At 49.6% G+C, this 18658-nt stretch overlaps 1 protein-coding gene, 1 non-coding gene and 3 pseudogenes across 2 annotated transcripts; 4 read left to right on the top strand and 1 right to left on the bottom strand.

Annotated features, from left to right (window-relative positions):
- Positions 1-2208: 2208 nt before the first annotated feature.
- LOC119948201 lies at positions 2209-5239 on the top strand (annotated as a pseudogene).
- A 1887-nt stretch (positions 5240-7126) lies between these two features.
- LOC119948199 (heat shock cognate 71 kDa protein-like) lies at positions 7127-8686 on the top strand. Its single transcript, XM_038770111.1, has one exon. The coding sequence runs from the start codon at positions 7289-7291 to the stop codon at positions 8684-8686; it is 1398 nt and encodes a 465-aa protein (XP_038626039.1). The 5' UTR covers positions 7127-7288.
- A 3009-nt stretch (positions 8687-11695) lies between these two features.
- Positions 11696-13218, top strand: LOC119948198 (annotated as a pseudogene).
- Positions 13219-15106: 1888 nt separating this feature from the next.
- Positions 15107-15178, bottom strand: TRNAA-CGC. The gene has a single exon. It is a non-coding gene; the product is annotated as a tRNA-Ala (tRNA).
- Positions 15179-16850: 1672 nt separating this feature from the next.
- LOC119948197 lies at positions 16851-18428 on the top strand (annotated as a pseudogene).
- Positions 18429-18658: the final 230 nt, after the last annotated feature.

Below are 18658 nucleotides of genomic sequence, written 5' to 3'. Positions count from 1 at the left end.
AGCCGTTGAACTGAACGGACACCGAGGAGGGTTGGCTCCCGTGGGAGCATCTCCGGGAGGGCCGAGGGGAGTTGACCCTGTCAGTGACGGGTGAGATTAGGCAGAGGAGAGGATGCATCGAAACCGCCACCAGCATAAACGGCCTGCGCTCAGTCTCTGGAGCGGTGGGCGGCCGTGTGCTGAGCCATCCCGGGATTGGAGTGGGATTAAACCTGCCTGACTAGGAGCGGCCTGTTGTCTCTGTGCTCTCTATGCTGCACCTCTCTGTGAGTAGTAATAGTAGGGTGAGGACTGGGTGGTCTCTGTGTGCCACTAAAATGGATTGCATTCATTCATTCATTCAATCGTATTTATCGAGCGCTTACTGTGTGCAGAACAGGGGACTAAGCGCTTGGGAAGTTCTAGTCGGCAACATATAGAGACGGTCCCTACCCAACGACGGGCTCACAGTCTAGAAGACGGAGACAGACAACAAAACAAAACATGTGGTCAGGTGTCAAGTCATCAGAATAAATAGAAGTAAAGCTAGATGCACATCATTGACAAAATAAATAGGGTAAATATGGGCAAGTCACATAAATAGAGAAATAAATCAGTACAAACATATATACAGGTGTTGTGAGGAGGGGAAGGAGGTAGGGCGATTCATTCAATCATATTTATTGAGCGCTGACTATGTGCAGAGCACTGTACTTTGGGGAGGGGGAGAAGAAAAAGGGGGCTGAGTCTAGGAATCCAAGCATGCCAGTCAAAGGAACAAAAAAGGAAGTGGGAAGGCCTTGACGTAAATGGCCGGGGAGCAGATTTGGATTGTATAAATAAATACATAATTTTTTATATTATATATGTTATGTATGTAATATGAACAATAAAATTAATAAATAGAAACGGATATTACTCTATGTAATTTACTTGTACATATTTACTTGTACATAATATAAATACTAAAATAAATAAAAATATAAATATATATTATTCTATATATTTTACTTGCACATATTTACTATTCTATTTAGTTTGTTAATGATGTGCATATAGCTTTAATTCTACTTGTTCTAACGATTTTGATACCAGTCCATATGTTTTGTTTTGTTGCCTGAATACACCCTGAGCCTGTTGTTGGGTAGGGGCCGTCTCCATATGTTGCCTACTGGGACTTCCCAAGCGCTTATTACAGTGCTCTGCACCCAGTAAGCGCTCAATAAATACGATTGATTGAATGAATGAATTGAGGAAAGCTTCATTTTGGGGGGAGGGACGTCACACGCTGCTAAGCCTCCACTGAAAGCGCAGAGATGAAGGCCCAGTGATGGCTGGATTCTAGAAGTGCTGAGTCCCCGGCGCTCCTCCTCGGCAGGGTGGAGAGAAATCGGAATCGTGTGGCGCTTGGTGCTATTGATTGATAAGGGGGCTCTCTAGGCCCATTTAGGGAGAGAACTAGCCCATCTTTGTGGACGCAGGGAGGAAGAGTCGCTAGGAAAAGCACAGTGATTATAACCTTCCAGACATGGAAAGAAAATAGGAGGCAACTGTGATGGCCAATCCATAGGAGCAGTTTGGCGGTATGGCTAGCTTCATGGCAGGTGGGAGGGACAGCTCACGCTAATAAGCCCCCACGGAAAGCTCGGAGTTGAAGGCCAAGCGAAGCAAAAACTCCTCACTCTCGCTTCAAGGCTGTCCATCCCCTCGCCCCCTCCTACCTCACCTCCCTTCTCTCCTTCTCAAGCCCAACCCGCACCCTCTGCTCCTCTGCCACTGCTAACCTCCTCACTGGGCCTCGTTCTCTCCCGTCCCACCGACGACCCCCGGCCCACGTCCACCCCATGGTCCGGAATGACCTCCCTCCGCGCATCCGCCAATCTGGCTCTCTTCCTCCCTTCAAAGCCCTACTAAGAGCTCACCTCCTCCAGGAGGACTTCTCAGACTGAGCCCCCTTTTTCCTCTCCTGCTCCCCATCCCCCCCACCCTACCTCCTACCCCTCCCCACAGCACCTGTACATATATATATTCATATATTCATTCAACGCAGCGGCAACCCTATGCACTCCTTCCACAGTATCGGCCCGGATCCTAGGCACAGTGTCGAAGGGACCTTCAGTTGGCATTGATCTTGGCACCACCTACTCCTGCGTAGGAGTCTTCAAGCATGGAAAAGTGGAAATCATTGCCAATGACCAGGGAAATCGAACCACCCCCAGTTATGTCACCTTCACAGACACAGAGCGTCTTATTGGAGATGCTGCAAAGAATCAAGTTGCGATGAGCCCCACCAATACGGTTTTTGATGCCAAGCGTCTGATTGGTCGTCGATTTGATGATGCGGTTGTCCAGTCAGATATGAAGCATTGGCCCTTCACGGTGGTGAATGATGCAGGCAGCCCAAAGGTCCAGGTGGAGTACAAAGGGGAGGCCAAAAGCTTCTATCCAGAAGAGGTGCTATCTATGGTCCTGATAAAGGTGAAGGAAATTGCTGAAGCTTACCTTGGGAAGACAGTCACTAATGCTGTGGTCACAGTCCCCACTTACTTCAATGAGTCCCAACCCCAGGAGACCAAAGATGCTGGAACAATCGCTGGTCTCAATGTGCTCCGTATCATCAATGAGCCAACTGCCGCTGCTATTGCTTATGGCTTGGGCAAGAAGGTTGGTGCCGAGAGAAATGTGTTGATCTCTGACCTTGGAGGTGGTACCTTTGATGTCTCCATCCTCACCATTGGAGATGGGATCTTTGAAGTGAAGTCAACAGCTGCAGATACCCACCTGGGTGGGGAGGACTTTGACAACCGCATGGTCAATCATTTCATTGCCGAGTTCAAGCGCAAGCACAAGAAGGACATCAGTGAGAACAAGCGTGCCGTCCGCCGCCTGTGTACCGCTTGTGAGCGAGCCAAGCGCACCCTTTCCTCCAGCAGCCAGGCCAGCATTGAGATTGATTCCCTCTACGAGGGCATCGACTTCTACACCTCCATTACGGGAGCCCGCTTCGAAGAGCTGAATGCTGACCTGTTCCGTGGCACCCTGGATCCCGTGGTGAAGGCCCTGTGAGATGCCAAGCTCAGTAAGTCCCAAATCCATGATATCGTCCTGGTTGCTGGCTCCACCCGAATCCTCAAGATCGAGAAACTCCTACAGGACTTCTTCAATGGCAAGGAGCTGAAAAAGAGTATCAATCAGGATGAGGCTGTCGCCTAAGGTGCAGCTGTCCAGGCGGCCATTGTGTCAGGAGACAAGTCTGAGAATGTGCAGGATCTTCTGCTGTTAGATGTCACCACCCCGTCCCTGGGAATTGAAACAGCGAGAGGGGTCATGACTGTCTGGATCAAGCGCAACGCCACCATCCCCCCAAGCAGACACAGACTTTCACCACCTACTCAGACAACCAGCCTGGTGTACTCATTCAGGTTTATGAAGGTACGAGAGCCATGACCAAGGACAACTACCTGCTTGGGAAGTTTGAGTTGACTGGCATCCCTCCTGCTCCCCGAGGTGTGCCTCAGATCGAGGTCACCTTTGACATCGACGCCAGTGACATTTTGAATGTGTCTGCTGTGGACAAGAGCGCGGGCAAGGAAAACAAGACCACAATCACCAATGACAAAGGGCGTCTGAGTAAAGAAGACATCGAGCACATGGTGCAGGAGGCAGAGAAATACAACGATGTAGATGAGAAGCAGAGAGACAAGGTGTCTTCCAAGAACTCCCTCGAGTCCTATGCTTTCAACATGAAGGCAACGGTTGAGGATGAGAAGCTCCAGGGCAAGATCAGTGATGAGGATAAGCAGAAAATCCTGGACAAATGCAACGAAATCATCAACTGGCTGGATAAGAACCGGACTGCTGTAAAGGAAGAGTTTGAACACCAACAGAAGGAGCTGGAGAAGGCCTCACCCTGTCAGCATGCATCCCGTGACCGTCGGTATTCTGTCCCACTCCCTGCACACAGTGGCCATCCCGGATCCCAGTCCCGCAGGCACAAGCTCAAAATTACTCCATCCCAGGCCCTGCTGCCACCACCTCCCTGGAGTACCTCTAATGTCTCCGAAGCCAGCCTGGATCAACACCGGCAGGAGGAAAACTGGCAGTAGGGCCCTAGCAGGAGTGATTTGCCCTACTGAGAGCCCACCTCCTCCAGGAGGCCTTCCCAGACTGAGCCCCCTCCTTCCTCTCCCACTCATCCCCCCTCCATCCCCCTCGGCTTACCTCCTTCCCTTCCCCACAGCACCTGTATATATGTATATGTTTGTACATATTTATTACTCTATTTATTGATTGATTGATCTTGTACACATCTATTCTATTTATTTTATTATGTTAATACGTTTGGTTTTGTTCTCTGTCTCCCCCTTCTAGACTGTGAGCCCACTGTTGGGTAGGGACTGTCTCTATATGTTGCCAACTTGTACTTCCCAAGCGCTTAGTACAGTGTTCCGCACACAGTAAGTGCTCACTAAATACGATTGATTGATTGATATATTTGTACAGATTTATCCCTCTATTTTACTTGTACATATTTACTACTCCATTTATTTTGTCAATAATGTGCATCTAGCTTTATTTCTGTTTACTCTGATGACTTGACACCTGTCCACATATTTTGTTTTGTTGTCTGTCTCCCACTTCTAGGCTGTGAGCCTGTAGGTGAGTAGGGACCGTCTCTATATGTTGCCGACTTGTTCTTCCCAAGCGCTTAGTCCAGTGCTCTGCACACAGTAAACGCTCAATAAATATGATTGAATGAATGAATGAAAGCGGAAAAGGGGGACTCAGTCTGGGAAGGTGATTATCGGGCCAGGAGGCATCCTTTGAGGAGGGATTAAGAGTGACGAACTGTTACCATGGAGACCGAGGGATGCCATCGTCCCACTCAACGGCCAACGAGAAGCCGTTGAACTCAACGGCCAACGGGAAGCCGTTGAACTCAACGGTCAACGAGAAGCCATTGAACTCAACGGCCAACGGGAAGCCGTTGAACTCAACGGTCAACGAGAAGCCGTTGCACTCTACGGCCAGCGAGAAGCCGTTGAACTCAACGGACAGCGAGGAGGGTTGGCTCCCGTGGGATCATCTCGGGGAGGGCCGAGGGGAGTTGTCCCTGTCAGTCACGGGTGAGATTATGCAGAGGAGAGGATGCATCGAAACCGCCACCAGCATAAACGGCCTGCGCTCAGTCCCTGGACTGGTGGGCGGCCATGTGCTGAGCCCTCCCGGGACTGGAGTGGGATTAAACCTGCCTGACTAGGAGCGGCCCGTTTTCTCTGTCCTCTCTATGTAGCACCTCTCTGTGAGTGGTAATAGTAGGGTGAGAACTGGGTGGTCTCTGAGGTCCCCGAGGGGGAATGTGCCACTAAAATGGATTACATTCATTCATTTATTCATTCAATCGTATTTATCGAGCGCTTACTGTGTGCAGAGCACGGGACTAAGCTCTTGGGAAGTTCTAGTCGGCAACATATAGAGACGGCCCCTACCCAACGACGGGCTCAGGGTCTAGAAGACGGAGACAGACACCAAAACATGTGGTAAGTTGTCAAGTCATCAGAATAAATAGAAGTAAAGCTGGATGCACATCATTGACAAAATAAATAGAAGGGTAAATATGGCAAGTAAAATAAATAGAGTAATAAATCTGTACAAACATATATACAGGCGCTGTGGGGAGGGGAAGGAGGTAGGGCGACTCATTCATTCAATCGTATTTATTGAGCACTTACTATGTGCAGAGCACTATACTTTGGGGAGGGGGATTGGAAAAAGAGGGCTGAGTCTAGGAATCCAAGCATGCCAGTCAAAGGAACAAAATAGGAGGTGGGAAGGCCTTGACGTTAATGGCCAGGGAGCAGATTTGGATTGTATAAATAAATACATAATTTTTGTATTATATATGTTATGCATATATTATAAATAATAAAATAAATAAATAAATGAAAATGAATACTACTCTATGTATTTTACTTGTACATATTTACTTATACATAATATAAATAATAAAATAAATAAATATCAATATATATTGCTCTATGTATTTTACTTGCACATATTTACTATTCTATTTAGTTTGTTAATGATGTGCATATAGCTTTAATTCTACTTGTTCTGATGATTTTGACACCAGCCCACATGCTTTGTTTTGTTATCTGTCTAGACCCTGAGCCTGTTGTTGGGTATCTGCCGTCTCCATATGTTGCCAACTTGGACTTCCCTAGCGCTTATTACAGTGCTCTTCACTTAGTAAACGCTCAATAAATACGATTGAATGAATGAATCGTGGAAAGCTTCATTTTAGGGGGAGGGACGTCACACGTTGCTAAGCCTCCACTGAAACCTCAGAGATGAAGGCCCAGTGATGGCTGGATTCTAGAAGTGCTGAGTCTCCGGCGCTCCTCCTCGGCCGGGTGGAGAGAAATCGGAGTCGTGTGGCGCTTGGTGCTATTGATTGATAAGGGGGGCTGTCTAAGCCCATTTAGGGAGAGAACTAGCCCATCTTTGTGGACCCAGGGAGGAAGAGTCGCTAGGAAAAGCACATTAATTATAACCTTCCAGAGCTAGAAAGAAAATAGGAGGCAACTGTGATGGCCAATCCACAGGAGCAGTTTGGCGGTATGACTAGATTCATGGCGGGAGGGAGGGACCGCGAAGGCTAATAAGCCCCACGGAAAGGTCGAAGTTGAAGGCTAAGCGAACCAAAAACTCCTCACTCTCTACTTCAAGGCTGTCCATCCCCTCGCCCCCTCCTACCTCACCTCCCTTCTCTCCTTCTCCAGCCCAGCCCCCACCCTCCACCCCTCTGCCACCGCTAACCTCCTCACTGGGCCTCGTTCTCGCCCGTCCCGCCGTCGACCCCCGGACCACGTCCACCCCCTGGCCATGAATGACCTTCCTCAGCACATCCGCCAAGCTGGCTCTCTTCTTTCCTTCAAAGCCCTACTAAGAGCTCACTTCCTCCAGGAGGCCTTCTCAGACTGAGCCCCCTTTTTCCTCTCCTGCTCCCTATCCCCCCAACCCTACCTCCTTCCCCTCCCCACAACACCTGCATTCATTCATATATTCATTCAACGCAGCGGCAACCCTACGAACTCCATGAATAGTATCGGCCCTGATCCCAGGCACAATATCGAAGGGACCTTCAGTTGGCATTGATCGTGGCACCACCTACTCCTGCGTAGGAGTCTTCCAGCATGGAAAAGTGGAAATTATTGCCAATGACCAGGGAAATCGAACCACCCCCAGTTACGTCGCCTTCACAGACACAGAGCGTCTTATTGGAGATGCTGCAAAGAATCAAGTTGTGATGAACTCCACCAATACGGTTTGTGATGCCAACCGTCTGATTGGCCGTCGATTTGATGATGCGGTTGTCCAGTCACATATGAAGCATTGGCTCTTCACGGTGGTGAATGATGCAGGCAGGCCAAAGGTCCAGGTGGAGTACCAAGGGGAGACCAAAAGCGTCTATCCAGAAGAGGTGCCATCTATGGTCCTGACAAAGATGAAGGAAATTGCTGAAGCTTACCTTGGGAAGACAGTCACTAATGCTGTGGTCACAGTCCCCACTTACTTCAATGATTCCCAACTTCAGGCGACCAAAGATCCTGGAACAATCGCTGGTCTCAATGTGCTCCGTATCATCAATGAGTCAACTGCCGCTGCTATTGCTTATGGCTTGGACAAGAAAGTTGGTGCCGAGAGAAATGTGTTGATCCTTGACCTTGGAGCTGGTACCTTTGATGTCTCCATCCTCACCATTAGATATGAGATCCTTGAAGTGAAGTCAACAGCTGGAGATACCCAGCTGGGTGGAGAGGACTTTGACAACCGCGTGGTCAATCATTTCATTGCCGGGTTCAAGCGCCAGCACAAGAAGGACATCTGTGAGAACAAGCGTGCCATCCACCGCCTGCGTACCGCTTGTGAGCGAGTCAAGCGCACCCTTTCCTACAGCACCCAGGCCAGCATTGAGATGGATTCCCTCTACGAGGGCATCGACTTCTACACCTCCATTACGCGAGCCCGCTTCGAAGAGCTGAATGCTGACCTGTTCCGTGGCACCATGGATCCCGTGGGGAAGGCCCTGCGGGATGCCAGGCTCAATAAGTCCCAAATCCATGATATCGTCCTGGTTGGTGGCTCTACCCGAATCCTCAAGATCGAGAAACTCCTACAGGACTTCTTCAATGGCAAGGAGCTGAAAAAGAGTATCAATCCGGATGAGGCTGTCGCCTACGGTGCAGCTGTCCAGGCCGCCATTGTGTCAGGAGACAATTCTGAGAATCTGAAGGATCTTCTCCTGTTAGATGTGACCACCCCGTCCCTGGGAATTGAAATAGCGGGAGGTGTCATGACTGTCTGGATCAAGCGCAACACCACCATCCCCACCAAGCAGACACAGACTTTCACCACCTACTCAGAAAACCAGCCTGGTGTACTCATTCAGGTTTATGAAGCTGCGAGAGTCATGACCAAGGACAACAACCTGCTTGGGAAGTTTGAGTTGACTAGCATCCCTCCTGCTCCCCGAGGTGTGCCTCAGATCGAGGTCACCTTTGACATCGAAGCCAGTGGCATTCTGAATGTGTCTGCTGTGGACAAGAGCACATGCAAGGTAAACAAGAACACAATCACCAATGACAAAGGGCGTCTGAGTAAAGAAGACATCGAGTGCATGGTGCAGGAGGCAGAGTACCTCTAAGGTCTCCGAAGCCAGCCTGGATCAACACTGGCAGTGGGAGCAAAGGAATTGCACATTGGGCCACAGCAGGAGTGATTTGCCCTACAGAGAGCTCACCTCCTCCAGGAGGCCTTCCCAGACTGAGCCCCCTCCTTCTTCTCCCCCTCATCCCCCTCTCCATCCCCCTTGTCTTACCTCCTTCCCTTCCCCACAGCACCTGTATATATGCATATATGTTTGGACATATGCATTACTCTATTCATTGATTGATTGATTTTACTTGTACATATCTATTCTATTTATTTTCTTTTGTTAATATGCTTGGTTTTGTTCTCTGTCTCCCCCTTCTAGACTGTGAGCCCTCTGTTGGGTAGGGACTGTCTCTGTATGATGTCAACTTGTACTTCCCAAGCACTTGGTACATTGCTCTGCACACAGTAAGAGCTCAATAAATACGATACATTGATTGAATGAAAGAGGAAAAAGGGGGTTCAGTCTGGGAAGGTGATGATCGGGCCAGGAGGCACCCTTTGAGGAGGGATTAAGAGTGACGAACTGTTACCATGGAGACCGAGGGATGCCATCGTCCCACTCAATGGCCAAGGAGAAGCCGTTGAAGTCAACTGCCAACGAGAAGCCGTTGAACTGAACGGCCAACGAGAAGCTGTTGAACTCAACGGCCAGCGAGAAGCCGTTGAACTCAACGGCCAGCGAGCAGTCGTTGAACTCAACGGCCAGCGAGAAGACGTTGAACTCAACGGCCAGCGAGAAGCCGTTGAACTCAACGGCCAACGAGTAGCCGTTGAACTCAACGGCCAGCGAGAAGCCGTTGAACTCAACGGACAGCGAGGAGGTTTGGCTCCCGTGGGAGCATCTCGGGGAGGGCCGAGGGGAGTTGACATCTGTCAGTCACGGGTGAGATTATGCAGAGGAGAGGATGCATCGAAACCGCCACCAGCATAAACGGCCTGCGCTCAGTCCCTGGACCGGTGGGCGGCCGTGTGCTGAGCCCTCCCGCGATTGGAGTGGGATTAAACCTGCCTGACTAGGAGCGGCCCGTTGTCTCTGTGCTCTCTATGCAGCACCTCTCTGTGAGTGGTAATAGTAGGGTGAGGACTGGGTGGTCTCTGTGGTCCCCGAGGGGGAATGTGCCACTAAAATGGATTGCATTCATTCATTTATTCATTCGAGCGCTTACTGTGTGCAGAGCACGGGACTAAGCGCTTGGGAAGTTCTAGTCGGCAACATATAGAGACTGTCCGTACCCAACGACGGGCTCACAGTCTAGAAGACGGAGACAGACAACAAAACAAAACGTGGTCAGGTGTCATCAGAATAAATAGAAGTAAAGCTAGATGCACATCGTTGACAAAATAAAAGGGTAAATATGGGCAAGTAAAACAGAGTAATAAATCTGTTCAAACATATATACAGGTACTGTGGGGGGGGGGGAGGAGGTAGGGCTATTCATTCAATCGTATTTATTGAGCGTTGACTATGTGCAGAGCACTGCACTTTGGGGAGGGGGAGAGGAAAAATGGGGCTGAGTCTAGGAATCCAAGCATGCCAGTCAAAGGAACAAAATGGGAAGTGGGAAGGCCTTGACGTAAATGGCCGGGGAGCAGATTTGGATTGTATAAATAAATACATAATTTTTTATATTATATATGTTATGTACACATCATAAACAATAAAATAAATAAATATAATAATTACTCTATGAATTTTACTTGTACATATTTACTTGTACATAATATTAGTACAAAAATAAATAAATAAATATAAATATATATTATTCTATGTATTTAACCTGCACATATTTACTGTTCTATTTAGTTTGTTAATGATGTGCATATACCTTTAATTCTATTTGTTCTAACGATTTTAACACCAGTCCACATGTTTTGTTTTGTTTTCTGTCTAGACCCTGAGCCTGTTGTTGGGTAGGGGCCGTCTCCATATGCTGCCCACTTGGACTTCCCAAGCGCTTAGTACAGTGCTCTGCACCCAGTAAGCGCTCAATAAATACGATTGAATGAATGAATTGTGGAAAGGTTCATTTTTGGGGGAGGGACGTCACACGCTGCTCAGCCCCCATTGAAAGCTCATAGATGAAGGCCCAGTGATGGCTGGATTCTAGAAGTGCTGAGTCCCCGGCCCTCCTCCTCGGCAGGGTGGAGGGAAATCGGGAGTCGTGTGGTGCTTGGTGCTATTGATTGATAAGGGGGCTCTCTAGGCCCATTTAGGGAGAGAACTAGCCCATCTTTGTGGACCCAGGGAGGAAGAGTCGCTAGGAAAAGCACAGTAATTATAACCTTCCAGACCTGGAAAGAAAATAGGAGGCAACTGTGATGGCCAATCCATAGGAGCAGTTTGGCGGTATGGTTAGCTTCATGGCGGGTGGGAGGGATAGTGCACGCTAATGAGCCCCTACGGAAAGCTCGGAGTTGAAGGCCAAGCGAAGCAAAAACTCCTCACTCTCGGTTTCAAGGCTGTCTATCCCCTCGCCCCCTCCTACCTCACCTCCCTTCTCTCCTTCTCCAGCCCAGCCCGCACCCTCCGCTCCTCTGCCACCGCTAACCTCCTCACTGGGCCTCGTTCTCGCCCACCCCGCGGTCGACCCCTGGCCCACGTCCACCACCAGGCCCGGAATGACCTCCATGCGCACATCCGCCAAGCTGGCTCTCTTCCTCCCTTCAAAGCCCTACTAAGAGCTCACCTCCTCCAGGAGGCCATCTCAGACTGAGCCCCCTTTTTCCTCTCCTGCTCCCCATCCCCCCTACCCTACCTCCTTCCCCTCCCCACAGCACATGTACATATATATATATACATATATATTCATATATATATACATATATATGAATATATGAATGAATATGAATATATGTATATATTCATATTCATTCAAATATTCATTCAATGCAGCGACAGCCCTATGCACTCCTTGCACAGTATCGGCCCGGATCCCAGGCACAATATCGAAGGGACCTTCAGTTGGCATTGATCTTGGCACCACCTACTCCTGCGTAAGAGTCTTCCAGCATGGATAAGTGGAAATCATTGCCAATGACCAGGGAAATCGAACCACCCCCAGTTACGTCGCCTTCACAGACACAGAGCGTCTTATTGGAGATGCTGCAAAGAATCAAGTTGTGATGAACCCCACCAATACGGTTTGTGATGCCAACCGTCTGATTGGCCGTCGATTTGATGATGCGGTTGTCCAGTCACATATGAAGCATTGGCTCTTCACGGTGGTGAATGATGCAGGCGGGCCAAAGGTCCAGGTGGAGTACCAAGGGGAGACCAAAAGCGTCTATCCAGAAGAGGTGCCATCTATGGTCCTGACAAAGATGAAGGAAATTGCTGAAGCTTACCTTGGGAAGACAGTCACTAATGCTGTGGTCACAGTCCCCACTTACTTCAGTGACTCCCAAATTCAGGCGACAAAAGATGCTGGAACAATCGCTGGTCTCAATGTGCTCCGTATCATCAATGAGCCAACTGCCACTGCTATTGCTTATTGCTTGGACAAGAAAGTTGGTGCCGAGAGAAATGTGTTGATCCTTGACCTTGGAGGTGGTACCTTTGATGTCTTCATTCTCACCATTAGAGATGGGATCCTTGAAGTGAAGTCAACAGCTGGAGATACCCAGCTGGGTGGGGAGGACTTTGACAACCGCGTGGTCAATCATTTCATTGCCGGGTTCAAGCGCCAGCACAAGAAGGACATCAGTGAGAACAAGCGTGCCATCCACCGCCTGCGCACCGCTTGTGAGCGAGTCAAGCGCACCCTTTCCTCCAGCACCCAGGCCAGCTTTGAGATGGATTCCCTCTACGAGGGCATCGACTTCTACACCTCCATTAAGCGAGCCCGCTTCGAAGAGCTGAATGCTGACCTGTTCCGTGGCACCATGGATCCCATGAAGAAGGCCCTGCGGGATGCCAGGCTCAATAAGTCCCAAATCCATGATATCGTCCTGGTTGGTGGCTCCACCCGAATCCTCAAGATCGAGAAACTCCTACAGGACTTCTTCAATGGCAAGGAGCTGAAAAAGAGTATCAATCCGAATGAGGCTGTCGCCTACGGTGCAGCTGTCCAGGCGGCCATTGTGTCAGGAGACAAGTCTGAGAATGTGCAGGATCTTCTCCTGTTAGATGTGACCCCCCCGTCCCTGTGAATTGAAACAGCGGGAGGGGTCATGACTGTCTGGATCAAGTGCAACGACACTATCCCCAACAAGCAGACACAGACTTTCACCACCTACTCAGACAACCAGCCTGCTGTACTCATTCGGGTTTATGAAGGTGCGAGAGCCATGACCAAGGAAAACAACCTGCTTGGGAAGTTTGAGTTGACTGGCATCCCTCCTGCTCCCCGAGGTGTGCCTCAGATCGAGGTCACCTTTGATATCGACGCCAGTGGCATTCTGAATGTGTCTGCTGTGGACAAGAGCACAGGTAAGGTAAACAAGAACACAATCACCAATAACAAAGGGCGTCTGAGTAAAGAAGACATCAAGCGCATGGTGCACGAGGCAGTGTACCTCTAATGTCTCCGAAGGCAGCCTTGATCAACACTGACAGTGGGAGCAAAGGAATTGTGCATCGGGCCACAGCAGGAGTGATTTGCCCTACAGAGAGCTCACCTCCTCCAGGAGGCCTTCCCAGACTGAGCCCCCTACTTCCTCTCCCCCTCATCACCGTCTCCATCCCCCTCATCTTACCTCCTTCCCTTCCCCACAGCACCTGTATATATGTATATATGTTTGTACATATGCATTACTCTAATTATTGATTGATTGATTTGACTTGTACATATCTATTCTATTTATTTTCTTCTGTTCATATGTTTGGTTTTGTTCTCTGCCTCCCCCTTCTAGACTGTGAGCCCACTGTTGGGTAGGGACTGTCTCTATATGTTGCCAACATGTACTTCCCAAGCGCTTAGTACATTGCTCTGCACACATAAGAGCTCAATAAATACGATTGATTGAATGAAAATGGAAAAAGGGGCTCAGTCTGGGAAGGTGATGATCGGGCCAGGAGGCACCCTTTGAGGAGGGATTAAGAGTGACGAACTGTTACCGTGGAGACCGAAGGATTGCCAACGTCCCACTCAACGGCCAACGAGAAGCCGTTGAACTCAACGGCCAACGAGAAGCCGTTGAACTCAACGGACAGCGAGAAGCCGTTGAACTCAACGGACAGCGAGAAGCCGTTGAACTCAACGGCCAACGAAAAGCCGTTGAACTCAACGGACAGCGAGAAGCCGTTAAACTCAACGGCCAATGAGAAGCCGTTGAACTCAACGGACAGCGAGAAGCCGTTGAACTCAACGGCCAACGAGAAGCCGTTGAACTCAACGGACAGCGAGAAGCCGTTGAACTCAACGGACAGCGAGAAGCCATTGAACTCAACGGACAGCGAGAAGCCGTTGAACTCAACGGCCAACGAGAGGCCGTTGAACTCAACGGACAGCGAGAAGGGTTGGCTCCCGTGGGAGCATCTCGGGAAGGGCCGAGGGGAGTTGACCCTGTCAGTCACGGGTGAGATTAGGCAGAGGAGAGGATGCATCGAAACCGCCACCAGCATAAATGGCCTGCGCTCAGTCCCTGGACCGGTGGGCGACCGTGTGCTGAGCCCTCCCGGGATTGGAGTGGGATTAAACCTGCCTGACTAGGAGCGGCCCGTTGTCTCTGTGCTCTCTATGTTGCACCTCTCTGTGAGTGGTAATAGTAGGGTGAGGACTGGGTGGTCTCTGTGGTCCCCGAGGGGGAATATGCCACTAAAATGGATTTCATTCATTCATTTATTCATTCAATCGTATTTATCAAGCGCTTACTGTGTGCAGAGCAGGGGACTAAGCGCTTGGGAAGTTCTAGTCCGCAACATATAGAGACGGCCCCTATCCAACGACGGGCTCACAGTCTAGAAGAAGGAGACAGACACAAAACAAAACATGTGGTCAGGTGTCAAGTCATCAGAATAAATTGAAGTAAAGTTAGATGCACATCGTTGACAAATTAAATATAAGGGTAGATATGCACAAGTAAAATAAATAGAGTAATAAATCTGTACAAACTTATGTACAGGTGCTGTGGGGAGGGGAAGGAGGTAGGGCGATTCATTCAATCGTATGTATTGAGCGCTGACTATGTGCAGAGCACTGCACTATTTTAATGGCATTTATTAACCGCTTACTATGTGCAAAGCACTGTTCTAAGCGCTGGGGAGGTTACAAGGTGATCAGGTTGTCCCACGGGGAGTTCACAGTTCTAATCCCCATTTTACTGATGAGGTAACTGAGGCACAGAGAAGTGAAGTGTCATGCCCAAAGTCACACAGCTGACGGTTGGATGAGCCGGGATTTGAACCCATGACCTCTGACTCCAAAGCCCGGGCCCTTTTCCACTGAGCCACGCTGCTTCTCAAAATAATTGGAGATGCCGGGGATCGAACCCGGGGCCTCATACATGCGAAACATGCGCTCTACCACTGAGCTACATCCCCCTCTGAAAGTAGGTAAAACCACTAACCCCAACAGTTACGCATTTAGGGCCCACAGCCTGGTGGAGAGCAGGGCCCAAAGAGGGAGAGATAATAACAATGATGGCATACGTTAAGCGCTTACTATGTGCAAAGCACCATTCTAAGCGCTGGTACAACCTGATACAAGGTGATAGGTTGTCCCACGTGGGGCTCACAGTCTTCATCCCCATTTTACAGATGAGGGAACTGAGGCCCAGAGAAGTTAAGTGGCTTGCCCAAGGTCACACAGCTGACCAAGTGGCTGAGGCGGGACTCGAACCCATGACCTCTGGGGGCTGAGTCTAGGAATCCAAGCATGCCAGTCAAAGGAACAAAATAGGAAGTGGGAAGGCCTTGACGTAAATGGCCGGGGAGCAGATTTGGATTGTATAAATAAATACATAATTTTTTATATTATATATGTTATGTATATATTATAAACAATAAAATGAATAGAAATGAATATTACTCTATGTAATTTACTCGTACATCTTTACTTGTACATAATATAAATACTAAAATGAATAAATAAATATAAATATGTATTACTCTATGTACTTTACTTGCACATATTTACTATTCTCTTTAGTTTGTTAATGATGTGCATATACCTTTAATTCTACTTGTTCTAACGATTTTGACACCAGTCCATATGTTTTGTTTTGTTGCCTGTCTAGACCCTGAGCCTGTTGTTGGGTAGGGGCCGTCTCCATATGTTGCCCACTTGGACTTCCCAAGCGCTTATTACAGTGCTCTGCACCCAGTAAGCGCTCAATAAATACGATTGATTAAATGAATGAATTGAGGAAAGCTTCATTTTGCGGGGAGGGACTTCACACGCTGCTCAGCCCCCACTGAAACCTCAGAGATGAAGGCCCAGTGATGGCTGGATTCTAGAAGTGCTGAGTCCCCGGCGCTCCTCCTCGGCAGGGTGGAGAGAAATCGGAATCGTGTGGCGCTTGGTGCCATTGATTGATTAGGGGGCTCTCTAGGCCCATTTAGGGAGAGACCTAGTCCACCTTTGTGGACCCAGGGAGGAAGAGTCGCTAGGAAAAGCACAGTAATTATAACCTTCCAGACCTGGAAAGAAAATAGGAGGCAACTGTGATGGCCAATCCATAGGAGCAGTTTGGCGGTATGGCTAGCTTCATGGCAGGTGGGAGGGACAGCGCACGCTAATAAGCCCCCACGGAAAGCTCGGAGTTGAAGGCCAAGCGAAGCAAAAACTCCTCACTCTCGCTTCAAGGCTGTCCATCCCCTCGCCCCCTCCTACCTCACCTCCCTTCTCTCCTTCTCCAGCCCGGCCCGCACCCTCCGCTCCTCTGCCACTGCTAACCTCCTCACTGGGCCTCGTTCTCGCCCGTCCCGCCGTCGACCCCCGGCCCACGTGCACCACCAGGCCCGGAATGACCTCCATCCGCACATCCGCCAATCTGCCTTTCTCCCTCCCTTCAAAGCCCTACTAAGAGCTCACCTCCTCCAGGACGCCTTCTCAGACTGAGCCCCCTTTTTCCTCTCCTGCTCCCCATCCCCCCCACCCTACCTCCTACCCCTCCCCACAGCACCTGTACATATATATATATTCATATATTCATTCAACGCAGCGGCAACCCTATGCACTCCTTGCACAGTATCGTCCCGGATCCTAGGCACAATGTCGAAGGGACCTTCAGTTGGCATTGATCTTGGCAACACCTACTCCTGCGTAGGAGTCTTCAAGCATGGAAAAGTGGAAATCATTGCCAATGACCAGGGAAATCGAACCACCCCCAGTTACGTCGCCTTCACAGACACAGAGCGTCTTATTGGAGATGCTGCAAAGAATCAACTTGCGATGAACCCCACCAATACGGTTTTTGATGCCAAGCGTCTGATTGGCCGTCGATTTGATGATGCGGTTGTCCAGTCAGATATGAAGCATTGGCCCTTCACGGTGGTGAATGATGCAGGCAGGCCAAAGGTCCAGGTAGAGTACCAAGGGGAGACCAAAAGCTTCTATCCAGAAGAGGTGCCATCTATGGTCCTGACAAAGATGAAGGAAATTGCTGAAGCTTACCTTGGGAAGACAGTTACTAATGCTATGGTCACAGTCCCCACTTACTTCAATGATTCCCAATGTCAGGCGACCAAAGATGCTGGAACAATCGCTGGTCTCAATGTGCTCCGTATCATCAGTGAGCCAACTGCCGCTGCTATTGCTTATGGCTTGGACAAGAAGGTTGGTGCGGGGAGAAATGTGTTCATCTCTGACCTTGGAGGTGGTACCTTTGATGTCTCCATCCTCACCATTGGAGATGGGATCTTTGAAGTGAAGTCAACAGCTGGAGATACCCACCTGGGTGGGGAGGACTATGACAACCGCGTGGTCAATCATTTCATTGCCGAGTTCATGCGCAAGGACAAGAAGGACATCAGTGGGAATAAGCGTGCCGTCCGCCGCCTGCGTACTGCTTGTGAGCGAGCCAAGCGCACCCTTTCCTCCAGCACTCAGGCCAGCATTGAGATTGATTCCCTCTACGAGGGCATCGACTTCTACACCTCCATTACGCGAGCCCGCTTCGAAGAGCTGAATGCTGACCTGTTCCGTGGCACCCTGGATGCCGTGGAGAAGGCCCTGTGAGATGCCAAGCTCAAGAAGTCCCAAATCCATGATATCGTCCTGGTTGGTGGCTCCACCCGAATCCTCAAGATCGAGAAACTCCTACAGGACTTCTTCAATGGCAAGGAGCTGAAAAAGAGTATCAATCAGGATGAGGCTGTCGCCTACGGTGCAGCTGTCCAGGCGGCCATTGTGTCAGGAGACAAGTCTGAGAATGTGCCGCATCTTCTCCTGTTAGATGTGACCACCCCGTCCCTGGGAATTGAAACAGCGGGAGGGGTCATGACTGTCTGGATCAAGCGCAACGCCACCATCCCCACCAAGCAGACACAGACTTTCACCACCTACTCAGACAACCAGCCTGGTGTACTCATTCAGGTTTATGAAGGTGCGAGAGCCATGAGCACGGACAACTACCTGCTTGGGAAGTTTGCGTTGACTGGCATCCCTCCTGCTCCCCGAGGTGTGCCTCAGATCGAGGTCACCTTTGACATCGACGCCAGTGGCATTCCGAATGTGTCTGCTGTGGACAAGAGCACAGGCAAGGAAAACAAGAACACAATCACCAATGACAAAGGGCGTCTGAGTAAAGAAGACATCAAGCGCATGGTGCACGAGGTAGCGTACCTCTAATGTCTCCGAAGCCAGCCTGGATCAACACTGACAGTGGGAGCAAAGGAATTGTGCATCGGGCCACAGCAGGAGTGACTTGCCCTACAGAGAGCTCACCTCCTCCAGGAGGCCTTCCCAGACTGAGCCCCCTTCTTCCTCTCCCCCTCATCCCCCTCTCCATCCCCCTTGTCTTACCTCCTTCCCTTCCCCACAGCACCTGTATATATGTATATATGTTTGTACATATGCAT

Source organism: Tachyglossus aculeatus, chromosome X4, assembly GCF_015852505.1.
Source record: "Tachyglossus aculeatus isolate mTacAcu1 chromosome X4, mTacAcu1.pri, whole genome shotgun sequence".
Lineage (NCBI taxonomy): Eukaryota > Metazoa > Chordata > Mammalia > Monotremata > Tachyglossidae > Tachyglossus > Tachyglossus aculeatus.
The sequence above is the reverse complement of the archived record's forward strand: the minus strand, read 5'-3'. Positions and strand labels throughout refer to the sequence as shown.

Bases quoted from the DNA above. Each gene is read 5' to 3' on its own strand.
- LOC119948199 (XM_038770111.1), top strand. From the start codon at position 7,289: ATGAACTCCACCAATACGGTTTGTGATGCCAACCGTCTGATTGGCCGT.